This window comes from Lithobates pipiens, unplaced genomic scaffold (genome assembly GCF_037356315.1).
Source record: "Lithobates pipiens isolate NorthernLeopardFrog02 unplaced genomic scaffold, aLitPip1_a1.2 Scaffold_19, whole genome shotgun sequence".
NCBI lineage: Eukaryota > Metazoa > Chordata > Amphibia > Anura > Ranidae > Lithobates > Lithobates pipiens.
This window is the reverse complement of record NW_027507764.1, coordinates 277837013-277858427: the sequence shown is the minus strand read 5'-3', so window position 1 is coordinate 277858427 and position 21415 is coordinate 277837013. Positions and strand designations below refer to the sequence as shown.

The following is a 21415-nucleotide window of genomic DNA, read 5'->3' as shown; positions in this document are numbered from 1 at the left end:
ATACAGAAATGGGATAGAGAGTCAGCAATTAGAAACCCATTAAATGTAAAAGTTTGTCGTCTTCTTTTCCTTAGTTCTGATTAAAAGAACAGGGCTCAAACCCGTCCGTGTAAATGTCCGCGGGCCAACTTCCAATTGGGTCGGTAGCAACTAAGGCAAAGAATAACCAAGTGAAGTGGGTAGAGCTGTGGCCAGGTCACAATGTTCTCCTCGCGTCTAGGCGCCCCGTGGTGGCAGAGTAAGCTTAGCAGGATGATGACCAAACTTGGGTACATGCCGTGTTTAAACCGCACGCGGGAGATGTGACATTGCATCAATGGCTTGAGAACAGCCACCAGACAAAACTGACACTGGTCCCCGGAGAACTGGAAGTCACGTGGCAGTTTGTTATGGTCCCGTCAGTGATCAGAGGACCCACCGGCCCGTCTTCAACCCCAAACATAGCATTGTTCCCGCAGTCCTCCCTGTTAAATTGCACTCCATGTGCAAGAAAGTAAAATAAACTTATGTTAAGAGGAGAGACCCCATAGCTATTCAACAACTTATAACCGCCTCAGAGAATGTGACCTGTATACTGAACCAGGAAATGAGCGATGCACGTCCTGAATAACGGTGTAACCCCCGTCAAATGCGGTTTAGTAGCCATCCCCCGTCACTGCTCACTCCAGTCGGGCCAAAACTCCCCCTCACATAAGCCACCAGTCACGTAGATAGGATCCAATATTGCCCACGGACATTACACGAAAAGGTAGAACAAAACAGACTAGTCCCAGTCTCCCCCCCTAACTCTAGAGGGAGTGGGTCTAGGATTAGGAGTACCCATGGCAGTGTAGTTCCCTTTGTTGCTCCTCATGCGTTTCGGCAGATGCTTCTCAGGAGTTGAACAAGCGGAGCCAGGGGGTTCCTGGGGGCTCTCCGGTAATGCAAATTCCTGATAGCATTCCGGTACAGACAGTGGTTCCAAATGTAGGGCCTCACAGAACTCCAGGAGATCTCTTGGAGTGCGCAAAGACAACTGTTTACCTCCATGTGTTACCACGAGAGCAAAGGGGAAGCGCCAGGTATACCTGATCTCACGTTCTCGTAGGATGTCTAGCAAAGGGCGCAGGGCTCTCCGGTTGTGCGGTGTGATTTGAGACAAATCTTGAAAAAGCATGATGGCTGCTCCGTTAAAGACAATACAGTCGTTCCTCCTGGCCCTCCTCATTATGTCTTCTTTAAGAGGAAAACTCTGGAGGCAGCAGATAATGTCCCTGGGAGGCGCAGAATCCGGGCCCTTTGCTCTAAGTGCTCTATGTGCTCGCACAAAATCTATGGCAGCATCTTCCTGTCTGTCTAGGAGACTGTTAAAAAGTCTTTGTAAGGCAGGAACAATCTGATCAGGTTCCACAGATTCGGGGATCCCCCGCACCCTAATGTTATTCCCCCTCCCCCTATTGTCCAAGTCCTCCAAATGGCGATTCATTTCTGTGAAATGTGAGGAGTGTGCCACAGCCACTGACTCCAGTGTGCGGATGTCTCTGTCCCTCCGTCTCCCTGCCGCCTCCACCGCTGTAATTTTTTCAGTCAGGACAAGCAGATTGGTCTTTAAGTCCGTTATGGCTGCTGAAAATGTGGACTTTATATCCGCAGCGAAGCCAGACATGTGGTCGTAAGTAAGGGGCTTAGAGGAGTGTGAAAGACTCCTACCTGTGTCCTCTGGAGCGGACTGGGAGTCCTCACTGAAATCTTCCTCTTCACCATGCGGTCGCGCCATCTTGTCAGGGCCGTTTGCCCGCTGTAAGGTTTGAGATTTAAAAATCTCGGTTATATTCCTGGCTGCTCCACCACTCGGATTCCTCCGGGCACTTGCGTGAGGTGTAAGCTGTTTTTTTTTTTTTTTCCCATTTCGCACTGTCTGAGAAAGACAAATTAAGCTGTTCGCTGACTCTCTCCCCGGAGCTCTGTTAGTGTGCTGCCATCCTCGCCGCCGGCCAAGCCACGCCCAATCTGATTTCTTTTTATGAGGAGGTAAGTAAAACCTTGGACAGAGGGGTGGCGGTGGACGTGGTATACTTGGATTTTGCAAAAGCGTTCAATACAGTTCCCCACATACGGCTCATGTGTAAGGTAAAGTCTACAGCTTTGGAAATATCAGTTTGTAAATGGATAGAAAATTGGCTAAAAGACAAAATTCAGAGAGTAGTGGTTAATGATTCTTACTCTGAATGGTCTAAGGTTATCAGTGGTGTACCCCAAGGTTCAGTGCTGGGACCCTTACTTTTTAATATCTTTATAAATGATATTGGGTCTGGGATCAAAAGTAACATCTTTGCAGATGACACCAAGATATGCTGTGGAATAACGTCCTTACATGATGTCTCCAATTTACAAGCCGACCTCAATGCTCTGTCTAATTGGGCGACTATGTGGCAGATGAGGTTTAATGTTGATAAATGTAAAGTTATGCACTTGGGGGCTAAGCGTATGCATGCATCATACATGCTAGGGGGGGTACAACTGGGGGAATCCATAGTGCAGAAGGATCTGGGGGTTTTGGTAGACCATAAGCTCAATAACAACATGCAATGCCAAGCTGCTGTTTCCAAAGTGAGCAAAGTCCTTTCTTGTATTAAGAGAAGTATGGACTCCAGACAGAGAGAGAAATAATTTTGCCCCTGTTCAAATCATTAGTAAGACCTCACCTGGAATATGAAGTTCAGTTTTGGGCACCAGTTCTCAAAAAAGGATATCGGGGAACTGGAGAAAGTGCAGAGAAGGGCAACCAAACTGATAAGAGGCATGGAAGAGCTCAGCTATGAGGAGAGTTTAGAGGAACTAAATTTATTTACTCTTGAGAAGAGGAGAATAAGGGGGATATGATCAACATGTTCAAATATATTAGGGGTCCATATAGTGGACTTGGTGTTGAGTTGTTCTCTGTACGGTCAACCCAGAGGACAAGGGGGCACTCTTTACGTCTATAGCAAAAGAGATTTCATCTTCAAGTACGGAAAGGTTTCTTCACAGTTAGAGCTGTGAAAATGTGGAATAGACTCCCGCCAGAGGTGGTTTTGGCCAGCTCAGTAGATTGCTTTAAGAAAGGCCTGGATACTTTCCTGATGGTACATAATATAACTAGGTACTAACATAGCTAAAGTTGATCCAAGGAAAATCCGATCGCCTCTTGGGGGATCAGGAAGGATTTTTTTCCCCTGCTGTAGCAAATTGGAGCATGCTCTGCTGGGATTTTTTTTTTTTTTTCGCCTTCCTCCGGATCAATTGTGGGCATAAAATTGGGTATTTGGATTGTACGATTAATTTTTATTTTATTTGTTTTTAAGGTTGAACTGGATGGACTTTTTTCAACCTGACTAACTATGTAACTATATTTGATGTGCATTAGGCACATATACATTCACCAAAGTGGGTGTCATAGAATCGATGTCACAAACTATTATTAAATATCTGCCCTGGGGAGCCTTTATTTCCTTGTGTAAGGTGAAGATGACTGTGTTTTTAATGGCCGTCAATACACCTCTTTTTTGTGTTGGCATTTGCAGAGAAGACGCACAGAAAATTACTAGGAGTGCACTTGGGTGGTGTGCTGTCACAGAAATGTGTCTCCTGTACACATAGATCATCACAGTTGAAACACAGAGCTTTTTGCCATACAAATTTGCGTTTGACAGGGTGATTGAGGCCATTCAAGTTAATAAGCAGAAACCTCAATCCCATTGTTTAGCTATGAGAATGAGAAGTTGCAGTGTGACATGAAAGGTACTAGGATAAATGTCCTATGCGACATCTGAAAGATATGTAGTCCAGATTTTATCAAAAAAGGCAATTTTATCATTTAAGGCATGATCCAGGATAGTTTAGACTTTAACTAGGCTGAATTGGATTGTAGGAGATTTCCATGATCTGGCGATGACAATTCTAGCTGTCAGATAGATGCATGTTACATCTTTTGTATGCCTTAGTTGCCTCCACCGGGCTCCCCAGAAGTGCCTGTATAGGTGACTTAATAAGGTTCACCTGGGTAAGCAAACATATACAATTATAGGTGCAGATCCAAAATCTCCTTACTTTTGGCCAGGTCCGCCAAGTGTGAAACAATGTGCCCCCTATTTGTGATGTGTCTTTCTGTGTCTCATCAGTGTGTTCCTCAATCTGTTCTACTCTGTAATCTGAGAGATAGATGAGTAAAGTTCTCCATGGATCTCCTTCTGCAGTGAGAGAAGCATGAGCTTGAGGCTGGGTTCATACCTATGCGAATTGGATGCAGGTTTCCCCGCAATTTGCAATTTGCATAGCAGGAGAATGTGACCAGCTCTCTATGGAGCCGGTTGACATATCTCTGTGGTGGCTGCGGAGCACACTTAATTTTGTAGAACAATGTAGTAATAACAATAATGCACTTCAAGCATTCTTTTTTGTGATACAGCACTACATCACTTTAACTGACAATTGCATGGTCGTGCAAAGCTATACCCAAACAAAATTGATGTCCTTTTTTTCCACACATAGAGCTTTCTTTTGGTGGCATTTGGTCGCTTCTGCATTTATTTATTTATTTTTTTTTCAAAAAAAAAGTGTCAATTTTGAAAAAACAAAAAACAAAAACACTATTCTTTTACTTTTTACCAGAATAAATATCAAAATAAAAATAACATCAGTTTAGGCCAATATGTATTCTATATATTTTTGGTAAAAAAAAAAAAAAAAAACACACACACAATTAGCGTATATTGATTAATTTGCACAAAAGTTAAAGCATCTACAAAATAGGGCATACATTTATGGCATTTGAATTATTATTTTTTGTTACTATTAATGGCAGCAAGCTGCATTTTTTTGCGGGACTGCAACATGTGCAGTGGACAGATGGGACACTTTGGAAACATTTTTGGGACCATTGACATTCATACAGCGATCTGTGCTATAAAAATGCACTGATTACTGTGTAAATGTCACTGGCAGGAAAGGGGTCAAATGTATTCACTAATTAGGGACCTTACTTGGAGTAAGATAGACTTTATTGAAGTCAAATTAAATATAGGGTAGGTTGAGAAGAGTGGAGTGTGAAACGAGGGTTGTGTGAATTGAGTTGTGTAGAACAAGAGATGAGTGAAAAAGTGTTTACATTTTTTATTTTATTTTTTATTCTTTTATCTTATTTTTATTTTTTTCCCTCTCTCTATTTTTCCCTGTATATTTTCTAGGGACATCTAGCCCTCCCTCCCTCTCTCTCTCTCTCTCTCTCTCTCTCTCTCTCTCTCTCTCTCTCTCTCTCTATGTATATATATATGTATATATATATATATATATATATATATATATATATATATATATATATATATATATAATTTTTTATTTTATTTTTTTATATGGGGGGGGGGGGGGTACAATTTTGTTCTTTCAATGCAAGAGGCCTACATTCTCCTTCTAAAAGAACCCAAATCTTAAACACACATTTTTGTTCAGATCACATTCCGAAGCTAAATAACAGGAATTATAGATTCATGACGCATTTTCATATTCCAAATCAAGAGGAGTATCAATTGCATTCCACAGAGATATACCGTACCAAATTTTGCAAAATTATAAAGGTAAAGACGGCAGGTCCTTAATTGTAAAGGTCATGCTATATGGACATTTTTTTACAATTATTAATTTATATTTACTTAATTATGAACAAATGAAAAATTGAATAAAAGCTCAGTTGGACGCAATGGAGAAAGCAGAGGGAACAATAATTTTGGGTGGAGATATGAATTGTATAATGGATGTAAAAAAATGATACTACTAGTACCCACGCTCACAGGAAAAAAAAATGTCAACTAAAGGAGTTCAAACAATTATTGAGAAAATATCCATTGACTGACATTTCAACGAAAAAGAACTTTACATATTATTCAAACAGACATGGTTCATATCACAGAATAGATTTATATATTTTTTATTTTTTTTTAATCAAGCTGGTTTGATGACTCCAACAGACATAGGTGAATTTTTATGGTCGGATCATGCTCCAATATATTTGGAGCTCAAAATAATTGATCATAAAGAAGCGAGGGGGGTGTAGAGATTGAATGATAATTTAATTAATAAAGAATTAGAAAAAAAAAATTCAACAGGCAATAATATTTTTTAATTTTTTTTTTTTTATAATCCATTAAGAAGATGAAACTTCACCTCCTATCCAATGGGAAACACTAAAATGTGTTTTGCAGGGACTATTTGTCAAGCATGGATCACGACTAAAAGGTATCAATATGGAGATAAAACTGGAAAGATATTGGATAGAAAATTAAAAACACAAACAACACAACAACCCATGACCTCCATAGTAAAAATATTAAAATCTAATGGGAATTTGACTTATGATCCAATAGAGATAACTAAGATGTTTCATACTTTCTATTCTAAATTGTATAATATAGATACACAACAAAAAAATTAAAAGAAAAGAAAAGCAATTCTTAAATATATAAAATAAACAGATGTTCCCTAAAGAAATAATGGGGGACCTGGAAAAATAAATATCAGTAGAAGAGATTCAATATGCTATCTCTGAACTGGCCCTGGGAAAAAGCCCAGGATCAGATGGTTATACTTCTAGATTTTATGAAACGTTCCAGGATTTAATTATACCTATTATTAAAAGAACATAGAACTCCATATCCAAAGTACAAACTTTTGCACCACACAATACAGAAGCCCATATTATATTAATACCAAAATTAGAGAGAGACCACACATTGTGTAAGAATTGGCGTCCAATTTCATTGACCAATATAGATATAAGACTGTATTCTAAAATGATCTCTAATAGATTAACACCTATTTTACCTGGGTATATAAAATTAGATCAGACTGGTTTTACGAAAGGACAAGAAACTAGGGATAATATTATAAAAACCTGCACATGAATGGAATATGCTTGGAGAGCTGCCATTCCATCATGTCTTTTAGCAATATATGCTGAGAATTTGACAGCGTGGGATGGCAGTTCTTAGAGGAAACACTAATACAGATAGGACTGGGTCCTAAAATGCTGAGAAGGTTTGTCACACTGTATACCAACTCAAGGGCTAAAGTAAGGGTCCTTTCACACGGGGCGGATCAGTTCTGATCCGCCCCGTGGATATCTGTTTGCTCAGCGGGGATCACTCCGTCGATCCCCGCTGAGCAGGAAGAGGACAGGTCCGTCTCTGCACACTACGCAGGGACAGACTTGTCACAGCGCCGCTCTCCCCTATGGGAGATCGAATGACGACGGACCGCAGTGCCCGTCGTCATCCGATCCGCAGACGGATGGAAAAAATAGCTTTTTCCTCCGTTACACTTTTTCGGATCGGAGCGGGTCGGATGTCAGCGGACATGTCACCGCTGACATCCGACGCTCCATAGAGCTCTATGGAGCACCCGTTCAGGTCCGCCTGAAAAACTGACAGGCGGGCCTGAACGGAACGTCAGTGTGAAAGGGGCCTAAGAGTAAAGAGAATTTAAAATATCAAATGGAACTTGACGGGGATGTCCTCTATCCCCATTGTTTTATATATTAGTAATGGAACATCTTATCACTGTTATAAGAGAGAATAAAGACATGCAAGGGATAAAGGTTAAAGATAAAGAATATACGACAGCAGTATATGCAGACAATTTACTATGATATATAACAAACCCTATAATAACAATTCCAAACGTAATAAAAAACAATGTAATGGATTTGGGGAATTTAGTAACTTTAAGGTTAATTATGACAAATCAGAGATGATGAATGCTACGTTACCAAAAAACAAAACAAAAACAGACACTTCTACAGAAAGATTTTCAGTTTAAATGGAAACAAGAAACAATTAAATATTTGGGTATACATATATATTCCAAATAATTTGAAACAGTTACAAGAACTGAATCACAGTGTGACAGCCAAAAAAACAATTAACTTATTGTAAAAATATGATAAAAATATCATATTCATGGATAGGGAGAATAAATATAGTGAAGATGGAGATATTGCCAACATTACTTTGTTTTTCAAACAGTACCCTTATTGCCATCAAATAAAATAATGATAGAATTAAGGAAAGTAGTAGGAAGTTTTATCTGGGAAGAACAAAAATCGATTAAACAATCATCTAAGAAATATGATTTATTACTCCTCTCTGGACCTATTAGAGAACTAACAGGTATGAAAAAATGGGGGGAGCAATTAGGTAACCCAATATCAGAGGAAGTGTGGGAACATTTTTTTTGGAATAATAAACAAAACATCTACAGCAATTTAAATATCAAGAGAGAAATTATAAAATTGCAATGAGATGGTATTGGAGCCCAGTGGCCTTGAACGCAATAAATAAAGAGAATACAGAGAAATTCTGGAGGTGCAGGGTAGAAAAGGGGACGTTGAATCATATATGGTATGGCGGTCCAATGGTCAGGAACCTTTGGATTAAGATATTTGAGATCTTTTGGATAATATTGTCAGTAGAGATAGATTCAAATATAAACATTGCATTATTTTCCCTAACGTTAAACTCAATAACCGATATAAAAACAGACATATTACACCATATGACATCGGCAGCTAGAACAGTAATAGCGCGGAAATGGAGAGAAGCAAGCAGTCCGACACTGATAGATTGGATAGGAGAAATGAACAAAATTCAATACATGGAAAAACAGATAAGAGAAGGATATGTAAAAAATCAAATGCCAGAAATATGGAAACAATGGGAAAAGTTAAGGAGGGGAGAGAGACGTAGGTAGAGAGAGGTTGTAGGGTTTTCCTTTTTTTTTTTTTTTTTTTTTTATTGGGATATGAAAGTAATATTAGTAAACAAGACCAATAGGACAATGGATAAAGAAAGGTAATAGATTATAAGTAAGATCATATAGGGGTATGTAATTTAAGAATATATGGAATGCATGTTTTATAGTATAATGTTAAATGGATAAAGGTAATTACTGTTTTTTGTCTTTTTAAAAATTAATAAAAATAAAACTTACCAAAAATGTGTTCCCTGAGAGGTGTTTCTAACTGGTGGGATGGAACTGACTGGAGAAGAGAGATCTCTGTTCCTAATCGCTAGGAACAGCAGATCTGTCTCTCCTTCCCTGTCAGAATGGGGATCTGTCTGTTTACATTGACAGATCCACATTTTGGCGCTCTGTGGAGCGATCACTGGTGGCTGGCGAACATCACAGCCGCTGGCCACACACAGTTCATTTTATACCCCTATATAAATGTATAGAGCCATGACAGGTCCTCTTTATATTCATACATACATGAGCTTGGCGAGCAGATTGGATAACCAATATACCTGTGCAGAGGGTTGTTACTGCCTGCGCTTTAGACCTCACTTCATAGGGGATACATTGTGTCTGGTAAGGGCATTCAACATCTTGACCTATCGCCATCTTGACTTCCACCTCCTTTCTTACTACAAGCTTTGGTGAAGGTTCTCCATTCAAAACTTTGGGCTTTTTTTCCGTTTCAATACTGGTGGACTTTTATATCGTTTTTAGTCTGTTGATTTGAACTGCTGATGGACTTTATACAATTCACTTTTTGTATATTTTGATGTTAGGGTTTCTTTTATATGTACACACATGAATTTATTTTTTATCACTCTGTTTTATGTCACTTGGGATTTAGAGTGGTCACAATAATTAGCACAATTCATGTTTTTTGTATTTGTTGACACCATATGAATATTTTTGAGTACATTAAATTTTACAAAAAAACACAATTTTACAATTTAAAAAAAAAAATATTTGTTATTAACTTTATGCAGGTTAAGCTTTTATATTTAGTAGAAATTTAGCAGGATTTATTTTTAAATTGGGTGTGTTTTTATCTACTAATGGTATTTTTTTGTGATTATATTGGTTTGATAAACATTTGCACAAATACCGCAGGGTCTAAAAAATCAGTAGCACCTTCTTTTTATTTTAGAGGCCATATTCTTTCAGATATATGGTTTTGGGGGTCTTTCACTAATTCTGAAAGCTATAAGGGGAAAATTAAAACCTTCAGATTTTTTGAGAAATTTGGATATTTATACTTTTGCGTCTGTTCAATTTTCACCATTTTGTAAAAAGGTCCAATTTAACAGTTACAATGTGTTATTTATTAACTCAGTACAGGTTAAGCTTTTATATTTGGTAGGAATTTTGTAAAATTTGCTTTGTTTTTATCTGCTAATAATGGTTTTAGTGTATTTTTTGCAAATATATTGGTTTGAGAAACATTTGCACAAATACTGCAGGGTCTAAAAAATCAGTAGCACCTTCTTTGTATTCTACTGATCATGTGCTTTCAGAAAATATGTTTTGGAGAATCTTTCACAAATTCTATAAGCATTAAGTGAAAGATTAAAAAAACAAAGGAAGACATTTAAAACATGCTCTGGCCACCTGAGTGTACAAAATGGAGCACAGCGCCTGGCAGCGTAAGAGTTACTTGTGTTATTGATTTTTTATTTATTTCTGGCACGTCAATGGTTAATGGCATTTTTATGAGCAATTTGCAATACAATTTTACATACTATGATCTAATGCATACAAATGATATTGATATCACTTCCATGTGTCTATCGTTTGCATCGTTTGCATTTGCACTGATATTAAAGATAATTTGCTTGTTAAAACAAAGATATGTTTTCCTTAACACATCTTTTCAGGGCATGGCAGCAATTGTAAAATTTCAGAGATCTCGACGTTTATTAGGTATCTGCTACATTGTTGTTAAGGTAACTTACAAAATTTTTACAAACATTTTTCATGCTTTATACATACATCTTGTGAATTATGTTTTAGCTTTTGTTTATCTGTCACTGTTAATGCTAACGTGCTAAAATATAGAAATGATGATTAAAGTGCAGTGGACATCCTTACTGGACTATGTCCACTGTCTAATGAAACACGTTTATACTGCCTCTTCACTGTTTTATTTCAATTATTTATTATTAAAATGTAACATTTGTCAAGGCACGGCAAGCATTGACATCATTCAAGTATTGACAATAGTAGAGTTGTCATTCACATTATGTTGAAATACTTCAGAACTTTTATGGCTTAGATATGCTTACATAGTACTTGTCAGTCAATGCATACGATTTATCATTCGATTAAAGTAAAATTAAATAAGGTTGGAACTTCTAAAGGGTAAGTACAAACGGGAGGCTTTAACATAGAAGCCAAAACAGAAAAACAAAACAAAAAAAACGAAAGAATAAAGATGAGACACAATTAGACAATACCACCATCTTGTTTGGTCTAAGTCATCATTAATCCATATATTGATTCAACAGTCAATGTTTTACAGACACATGTCTGGAAATTTGGATACCCATAATTGCCATCTATCTAGAAATTGGGGAATGGAGTTAGAAGAATTTGCAAATAACTTTTCATAGATATATATGCCTTTTGACTCTAGCTATTACAATTAAAATGTTGGGTGCATTAGAGGTCTTACATTTTGAGGTAATGGTCAGTGACGCTGATATAAGAATGTGGGTGACCACACATCTCTGTTGTGCAGGTAAAGTTTTGATATTTAAGTTTGAGGGCTAATGCTTGATTGAAGGCGGAAATAACTCCAGTAACTGATGTCATCAGGGAAAACACTGATTTCCAGGAACTTATCGGGCATTTGCATTCCCACATTAGATGTATTAAAGTGGTTGTAAACCCTTACAACACACTTTGAGCTACAGGTAAGCCTAGATTAAGGCTTACCTGTAGGTCTAAGAAATATCTCCTAAACCTACACGGTTTAGGAGATATTTGCCGAAAGACAGGCACCGCTGTCTACGGGGCATTGAGCGCGCCGGCGTCAACGGCTATATGCCGCGCGTGGCGGCTCCCGTGCGCCTGCGCAGGAGTGATGTCATTGCGGCTTCGCCGAATGACAGCGGCGGAGCTGCGAGACCCACCGAGAAGATGGATGCACCGGACTACAGGGGACAGCGGTGACTTCGCTGGCTCCTGTGTCAGGTAAGTGACACATAATGGACTACTATGTGATGCATAGTAGTCTTAGACTTTACCTTTGCAAGGAGACAAAGAGGAAGTAAACTCATCAGGGTTTACTTCGTCTTTAATGCACCTTTACAGCCACAGTTTCTCCAGCAAAGATTAGATGTTTCCTTGAAGATGAATAATAACCTCATAAGGGTCCAATTCTATATTACTAATGCTACCTGACAGGGATGCCTGCTGTCTCCCTTGGTTTTCTCATTAATAATGGAGCCCCCCACAGCGCTCATTAGAATGGACAACCTCATGGAAGGCATTAGCATAGCTGATCGAGAACCACAGAATCAGCCTTTTCGCCGAAGATGTAGTGCTAATTTTGACAAATCCGGCTTTTTCCTTGACACAGGTACAACAAATATTGGTGTCTCTTGGTTCTGTGTCGTATTATAAACTCAATATTACAAAGTCCTCCATTCTACCTATGTTTCTACCTACAGCCAGTATACATGGTTACATAGATAGTAAGGTTGAATAAGGACATCCAGGTCCATCCAGTTCAAGTGTGTGTCTACAATTGTCCCTATCCCTGTAAATTTCATACACAAATCGGTCCCTACACTCAAGGAGCCCACAATCCAAAGTCCCCATTCATATACTAGGGCCAATTTTTGACAGAAGCCAATTAACCTACCTGCATGTCTTTGGAGTGTGGGAGGAAACCAGAGTACTCGGAGGCCATGTTTGTGTAAGTTTGGCGGCTATGATATGGTGGATTTTGACTCCGACAAAGACGGACATTACTGTACAGCCCAGTAGAGTGTTTTTTTGGCAGGCGGAAGCTCCTCCTTTTTTTTTTTTTTTTTTTTTTTTTTTTCAAAAGTTTTTTTATTGGTAACAGGAACAAAGGATACAAAGATATCAGCCATATAGTATCAGTAGAGAATAAAAATACATAGCAAATAAGGCCAGACAGAGTACATCTTAGGCGCATGTTAACACATATGGCGGTTTTTTTAAACATGCTCATAGAACGGGTCCCAGAGCTGTCACGGGCTCCAAGGGAGGCCTGCTACGTGACAGGGCCGGGACCCCCATGAATTTAACACACGGAGTGCAGTTTATTGCAATCTTGCAGGAAACAGTGCAAGAACATAATCAGGGCTGCCAATAACCTATGTTACCTAAATAGGTATCAAAGAGATATAGAGGATATACACAAACAGAGAGCAGTAAAGAAGGAGGATAGGGGAACTGAGGGGGTAGGAAGATCGGGGAAAGAGGAGGAGTAGGAGAACTAGATGAAAGAGAAGAGGAAAAAGGACAGAGGCGTCAGGGAGAAGAAGAGGGGGGAAAGGGAGGAGGTCGGCCGACTCACACCAAAGAAACGAAGGGCATACACTAACAACTGGGTCAGGGGATATGTATGTTTAAGGGTTCAGTAACTGTCTATCAAAGTTCGGTGGCAGGTAATGGTCAACCCAGGGTTGCCAAATTTTAGTGTGGCGAGGGATTTTGTCCAAAACAGTGGCTTCAATTCGGCTATGAATCATAGCTTGCGTGACCCGATTTTTCACTTCGGTTATATGAAGGACTGGGCTTTTCCATGCTTTGGCAATTGTTTGCTTGGTTGCCGTGGTAAGCTGTAGGGATAGGCATATTTGCGCCGTGGTGTTGGAATCCGGATAGAAATTCAAAAGAGCCAGTGCGGGGTCAGGGGTTATCGGTTCCCGGAACATAGTGGATAGCATTTGGAATATTGTTGCCCAGAAGCATTGCGCCACAGGGCATGTCCACCAGATGTGCATATGGGTACCTCTTCCGCCGCAGTTGCGGAAACAATTTGGCGAGTAGGACGGTAGAAACTTGGCAATTCTGTCAGGCACTAGGTACCATCTCATAAGCACTTTGTAACTAGCTTCAAGGGCAACAATATTGTGCGACAAGATTTTTGTGTTGTGCCATACACTGGACCAATCCTCCTCATCTATGGTTAGTGATAAGTCTTTGGCCCATTGTTGTGCATAAGTCGGTAGTGTCGTGGACTGGGAGGTAAGGTGTTCGTATAGTTGAGATATAATGCCGGGTGCGTGAGGGTCGGAGTCACAAATCTTCTCAAATATGGAAAGAGCATGTAGGGTTACAGCCGGGTTAATGACCCCCCGTACAAAGTGAGAGATTTGGAGGTAACGAAAGTATTCAGTATTGGCAAGTTTGGCTTGGGTTTGAATGGACAGGAATGTTTTGATAGCGCCACCAGTCACTAGGTCACAAATACGGGTTAAACCTGCCTCGGCCCACGCCCGGAAAGAGGCAGGTTCTGTATGTGCCGGATAGAAGTGTTAATGGCTTATGAATGAGAGGAGCGGGGAGTGCAGGGATCGTAAGTTAAACCGTTTACATAAGCTATCCCGAGCTTCAGAGTGTGTTGGGTGATGGGGTTAATAATGGGATCCCGTGCTGTTTGGGGGAGCCATAACAGATTTGCCAAAGGTACCGGGTGTATGTCTATCGCTTCCAGGCTCACCCACAGAGGGATCTCAAACTTAGCATGGTACAGGGTCATTTGGGCCAGCTGGGCTGCGTGGTAGTAATGGGAAAAGTTAGGAACCCCCAGTCCCCCCATTTATGATGACGGAGTAGCACAGATCTTGTCACCCTGGGCCTAGTGGATCCCCAGACGAAGCTGAAAACCCGGCTCTGGATGACACGATGAAAGTAGGGGGGCACTGGTACAGGAAGAACCCTGTAAAGGTATAAAAGTTTAGGTAGAAGGGACATTTTGATGGCAGCAATGCGACCCATCCATGAGATATGAAGGGAACTCCAGTCATGAAGTAGGGGAGACAGGTGTTTCAGCATCGGGATATAGTTTATACGAAAGAGATTTGCTGGGTCACTAGACAGTTTAATACCTAGATACGGAATAGAGGTGTCAGACCATTGAAAGAAGAAGTTCTGTTGTAGAAGAGTGACAGTATCCCTCGGCAGAGACACATTCAGAGCCTTTAATTTAGCCTGGCTAACTTCTAGGCCGGAGATCTGAGCAAACCGATCAAGGAGGTGGAGTAGGTTGGGGATGGAAGTGTGGGGAGAGGTGACAAATAATAAAGCGTCATCTGCAAACAAACACAATTTGTGTACAGTTGATGCTATCTCCAAGCCCTTAATATCAGGATTCACCCGTATCATTGCTGCTAGCGGCTCTATAGCCAAGGCAAAGAGCAGTGGGGATAGGGGGCAACCCTGGCGGGTCCCTCTCCGTATCGGAAAACTTTGGGAGGGAAAACCAGAGTATTTAACTGAGGCATGAGGGTCATTATACAGAGATGTAATCCATTGGAGGAAGTGTGGTCCAAAACCCCAACGCTGCAGGACAAAGTGTAAATAGGGCCAGGATACGGTATCAAACGCCTTTCTAATGTCCAGAGACAAAAGGTGCATAGGAATGGAGCGCAATCTCGCTAGGTGTTGCAATAATATGACACAACGAATATTGTTGCTGGCTTGCCTATGAGGGATAAACCCCACTTGGTCCTTATGAATTAATTTGCCGATGAGTGGATTAAGACGCAGCGCTAGAATTTTGGACACAATTTTTATGTCCACGTTGAGCAGAGATATGGGGCGAAAGTTAGACCATAGGGTGTTATCAGTGTTGGGTTTGGGTATCATGGCTATGGACGCTGCGAGAGTGTCTCTGCCGAAAGTCTGCTGCCTCAATAGGGCGTTAAACGTGTTTGCTAAGAGAGGGGCCAGTACGTCAGAGAACTTCTTGTATTAATTGGCAGGCAAACCATCAGGACCCGGGCGTTTTGAAGCTCCTCCTTTTAACCTGAAGCTGACTGCTGTGTTTTCTTCTCCCTTGGAGGCCACATGTGTGCAGGTCTACATATGAGGCAGCAATCACTTTGCTTGTGGGGTGGTGAGTCAGGGGGATCCCTCCTCTCTCTATGCTGCAGGCTGTGGGGTGTTCTGGTGGTTGGGTACCACTACCGGTGTGGGATGTCCCATTGTAGTGGTCACTCTTGGTGTGGGGCTCTTTTTTTTCTCTCCTATGGAGTCTCGGGGGCATGTTTTCCCACCTTAACCTCTGTCAGAGGCTGCAGGTTCACTGGGTCCCGGTCATCTGTTGAAGCACTGACGGCGGCCCTGGAGCCCTTTGTGTCCTGGGTGGAGGTGGCTTTTGGGCACCGGACTAGCAAGAAGTGCCCCCTGCTTCATCTGTCTCGTCAGATCCTGAATCAGATTTTTCTGCCGTGGACGGGGCCCAGCCTGTGGGGTCTGCCGCCACGCTCCTAGACCTTTTGGACAGTGAGGTTGATTCCTCTGCCCCAGTGGCGGCGCACAAGAAAGCGCTGATGGATGCACTGATTGCTACTACATAGGCAACTTTAAAAATGGAGGATGCAGTGAAGGTGCTGGGTGGCACTCACAGGCTGCCTCGCACAGAAAAGGTGTGCCCTTACCCCTCCTTTTTTGACAAGGTAGTCTGTAAAGAATGGGAATGTCCAAAACTCCCCTTTGTGATCCAAAAGTGTTTCGCTGTGCGTTATCCCTTTTGAGGAGAGTCTGCTGGATCCCCCAGTTTCTCGGTTGAACAAAATCACTATGATTCCCGTTGAGTACTCTCCGGACTTTAACTAGATGCTGACCGCCGGCTGTCAAATGACGGCCAGGCGGCCCACCTATTGTGGCGGGAGGCCGTCATATGACGGCCTCCCGTTTAAACAGGGAATGTGCGCGATCGTGCGAGCGCATCCCTGTTTCTTTGGTGGCAGCGTGTCACGGAGACACCGCTCGCCACCGAAGGAGGTGAACAGCCATTCGCTATGGCTGTTTACCACATGATCGGCTGTAATGAAGTCACGGCCGATCACAGATGGTCACACCCCGAACGTGCACGGCGCATGCGTGCGATCATGAGCGCGCTGCGCGTGCACGTCCATGGCGGCGTGTTCCCCAGGAACACTGTTCGTCACTGACGCTAGTAAACAGCCATTGGCCGGCTGTTTACCCACGTGATCGGATGTGATCCTTTCACAGCCGATCACTAAAATGTAAACAAACCGCGGTAACAGGATGTTACCGAGTTCTCCTCCTCACACACCGATCGTGTGTGAGGAGGAGATTGCGGTAACATCTCGTTACCGCATACAGTGTACACCAATCATACTGATTGCCCCCCCCCCCCATAAAGAGGACCTTTCACCACCCCTCATAGTACCTGTCAATCACAGTCCATCAGAGTACCTGTCACAGTCCATCAGAGTATCCGAGTACCTGTCCCAGCCCATCAGAGTACCCGAGTACCTGCCACAGTTCATCTGAGTACCCGAGTACCTGTCCCGGCACATCAGAGTACCCGAGTACCTGTCCCGGCACATTAGAGTACCCGGGTACCTGTCCCGGCACATCAGAGTACCCGAGTACCTGTCCCGGCACATCAGGGTACCCGAGTACCTGTCCCGGCACATCAGGGTACCCGAGTACCTGTCCCGGCACATCAGGGTACCCGAGTACCTGTCCCGGCACATCAGGGTACCCGAGTACCTGTCACGGCACATCAGGGTACCCGAGTACCTGTCACGGCACATCAGGGTACCGAGTACCTGTCACAGCCCATCTGAGTACCCGAGTACCTGTCACAGTCCATCAGGGTACCCTAGTACCTGTCACAGTCCATCAGGGTACCCTAGTACCTGTCACAGTCCATCAGGGTACCCTAGTACCTGTCACTGTCCATCAGGGTACCCTGGTACCTGTCACGGTTCATCCGAGTACCCGAGTACCTGTCACAGTTCATCTGAGTACCTATGTACCTGTCACAGTCCATATGAGTACCTGTCACCGCCCTTCAGAGTACCCAAATACCAGTCACCAAGCCATCAGATTACCTGTCACCAGGCCATCAGAGTACCCGAGTACCTGTCACCAGGCCATCAAAGTACCCGAGTACCTATTTGCAGCCCATGTCTCATAGAGTATACGTTGGGGTGTTTGCTTTCCAAAATTGGGTCATTTTGTGGATAATTTCACTGTCCTGGTGGTCCAGGACCTTCAAAAGTGTGATGGGTAGGAATGAAATGAGGTGTCATTTTATGCTCGTAGAACGTCTGAAGGTACTACATCAATGTTGGTGCTCTGTATGTGGCCAGGCTGTGTAAAAGTCTCACATGTGGTATCGCCGTACTCGGGAAGAGTAGCAGAATGTATTTTGGGGTGTAATTTGTTGTATGCATATGCTGTGTGTGAGAAATAACCTGATAATATGAGAATTTTGTAAAAAAAAAAAATACAAAAAAAAAAATTCTTAATTTTGCAAAGAATTGTGGGAAAAAATGACAACTTAAAAAAACTCACCATGCTACTTAATACCTTGGAATGTCTACTTTGTAAAAAAGGGTCATTTGGGGGGTATTTGTACTTTGCTGACTTGTTAGTGTCTCAAGAAATGAGATACACCTGATGTACTGAAGGCCTGATCAGATGTGATCAATTTTCAGCGATTGGCACCATAGTTTGTAGACTCTATAACTTTCACAAAGACCAAATAATATCCACTAATGTGGGTTATTTTTACCAAATATATGTAGCAGTATAAATTTTGGCCAAAATGTATGAAGAAAAATTACTAATTAGCAAAAATTTATGAAAGAAAAAGGCATTTTTTTTCACAAAAATTACGTTTTATTTTATTTATAGCACAAAAAATAAAAAATAAAACCCACTAGTGATTAAATACCACTAAAAGAAAGCTCTATTTGTGTGGAAAAAAGGACGCAAGTTTCATATGGATACAGTGTTGGATGACTGAGTAATTGTCATTCAAACTGTGAGAGCACTGAAAGCTGAAAATTGGTCTGGTCAGGAAGGGGGTGTAACTGCACTGTATTGAGGTGGTTAAAGAACCAGCTGAAAGGAATTCAGAATCTCTGAGCCACATGTTCTCTATTGCAGGTTTGTCGCTTCGACTGGTTTTTGCTATTTCTCTGGTGTCACAAACGTTGACAGAATGGGTGTAGCTTTTGCGCCGTGACCTGGAAGGTGACCAGTTTCCTCCTGCCTTCACAGACTTAGTGGACCAACTGGTCCAGTGGCTGCTGTTTGTCTGTGGTGCCTCTTTGGATGCAGCTCCCTTGCTTTCTAAGCTATCGGTTTCCGCGGTAGTGCTTCGGCTGGTATTGTGGCTGAAGTGTTGTACTGTGGTCCAGGCCTCTAAAAAGGATCTGACTTTTCTTTTTTTTTTTTTTTTTTTAACCAAAAGATTTTTATTAAGTTTTGCATGTTACAAGTATCAAAAACAGGAAAATAGGTAGCATTGTAGTACACAATTATGACAGTAATCTGCATACGCTTAGACTTGGAACTAAGACTTCACAGTAGAGCTACTTAAGATTACATAAGTACATGGCCTCCTGGGATGCAGAGGGCCGTCACCCCAATTGGGTTCGCACTGTGATCAGGCTCATATCCAGAGTAAGAATTGAAAAAGTAGCTCCCCTTGACCTTAATGAGGGTCTAGGGTGGTAGTTCTGGGGTACTAACGTTCCCGTATCCAATCGTAAACCTTAATAAGTTTAGCTAATTACAACAAAACCTTTAAAAAAAAGCATAGGGAAACCAGTAAATAAGTAAATCCAAAAAAAAACAGTGATATGTGTTCAGCTCTTGACACTACCCCTGGATCAAAGTGGGGGAGACTGTGCCTACCACACCCCCTAGGGAGTGCTCTGGTATCGCAGTCACCTCCAGATAATTAAGTACTCACTCCAGATATAGGTTGGTTTAGAATTTAAGGCAACTTTCGTTAGAAAATGTATGTTCAACAGGTAGATATCTGACCTAGATCACAACTGTGGAGAGGCATATTTGGAAGAATCCCAGGTCTCCCAGTATTTGTGGAAACCCGGAGCTCTTCCTTCTTTATATGCTAGTAGCTTTTCCATGAGAAATTGATTGTTCACTCTGGCTACTACCACCTCTAGGGAAGGTGGTGTAGAGGACCGCCATTGTTTCGCCAATGAAATGCGGGCAGCATATAAGATATTACCCACTATTTTTCGCAATATTGGGGGGGAACTGTTCAATAGAAATGCTGAGTAGGGCTAAGTCCGGTTCAAGGGTAAATCTAAATTGTGTAATTTCCCTAAGTAACAATTCTGTTTTATAACTTCACAGCTCCATAAAGTATGGAGAAGGCTCCCAGTGTGTTGGCAGTTCCTCCAACACAGTGGAGTTATATCCGGGTGCATCTTATGGAGGCGTAGTGGTGTTAGATACCATCGGTGAAGTATCTTTTGGGCATTATCCCAATGGTCTATGCAGGCAGAGGATTTCTCGTTATACTTAATTGCAATGTGCCATTGCGAGGTTGAGTATTCTTTCCTCAATTATTGTTCCCATCGCAACATACAGGGCAATTTGGAGTTCAAATAGAGAGGGTTTGTTTATAAAATAGCACAATCCCTTTCCTGCAATTAGAACGTTTGTTAAGGAGGTAATCCCGCGTTGGACATGCTATAATGCTTAATTTGATATAGTTTGTATATGTCTGCAATCTCTTTCCCTTTCAGGGGGTGCAAGGAAGTAATTGCCCGTTCGCTTCCACTGATGGGTTGATAAGTTGGGTATAAGGTATTTATAGCTTGCTAGGGGAATTTGCAATGTGCACATTGGTGTATCAGTGGCTTTCCTCTGAGTTCATTTCGACCACACCTTAAGTGTGGCTTGCACAGTAGGGTAGTTTGGGGTATCAGGTTTGTGGTAAATTCTGGCCGCCATAGCCAGAGCTGGGAGGTCGTGTCCAGGGGTGATAGCACACTCTATATCCGACCATCTGTTGTCGGATTGACATGAGAACCAGTATTTCATTTGGTCCAAAACTGCTGCTTGGTAATATGTGTGTGCATTAGGAAGTCCCATCCCGCCAAGGTATTTGGGTTTGTAAAGTTGTGCTAGAGCTATTCTAGGTTTTTTACCCGCCCAAATAAAATTGTTCAAAGTTTTGGCTAATTGAGTGAAGAACTTGTGGGGTACAGAGACTGGTAAAGTCCTGAAATGATATAGTAGCTTAGGCAGAATTTGCATTTGGTATGCAGCTATCCTCCCCACCCATGATAGTTGCACTTTAGCTATTTGGCTCATTGCATCCGCTAGTCTGTTCAACAAGGTAGGGTAGTTGTGGAGGTATGTGTCAGCAGAAGAGGGGGACAACCACACCCCCAAATAGGTGATAAAGGGTGGGTTCCAGTTACAGGGGAAGATATGATTAAGTTTATTTTGAGTGTTGGGTGGCATATTGAGACCCAGTGCGTAGCATTTATTGGTATTAACCTTGTAGAAGGATACTTTCCAGAAATCATTTATCAGAGTTTCAATGGATGTAAGGGATGAAACAGGGTCTGTGATGGTGAGAATGACATCGTCAGCAAATAGGCCTATT

At 41.7% G+C, this 21415-nt stretch overlaps 1 protein-coding gene across 6 annotated transcripts in view; it reads left to right on the top strand.

Moving 5' to 3' along the window:
- The window catches only part of MARCHF6 (membrane associated ring-CH-type finger 6), a 1566402-nt gene that overhangs the window by 748285 nt on the left and 796702 nt on the right, over positions 1 to 21415 (top strand). For all 6 annotated transcript variants that reach the window (XM_077491957.1, XM_077491954.1, XM_077491953.1 and 3 more), the window contains one exon: positions 10674 to 10742. In XM_077491957.1, coding sequence (XP_077348083.1) covers positions 10674 to 10742 — 69 coding nt within the window. The remainder of the gene's footprint in view (positions 1 to 10673; positions 10743 to 21415) is intronic.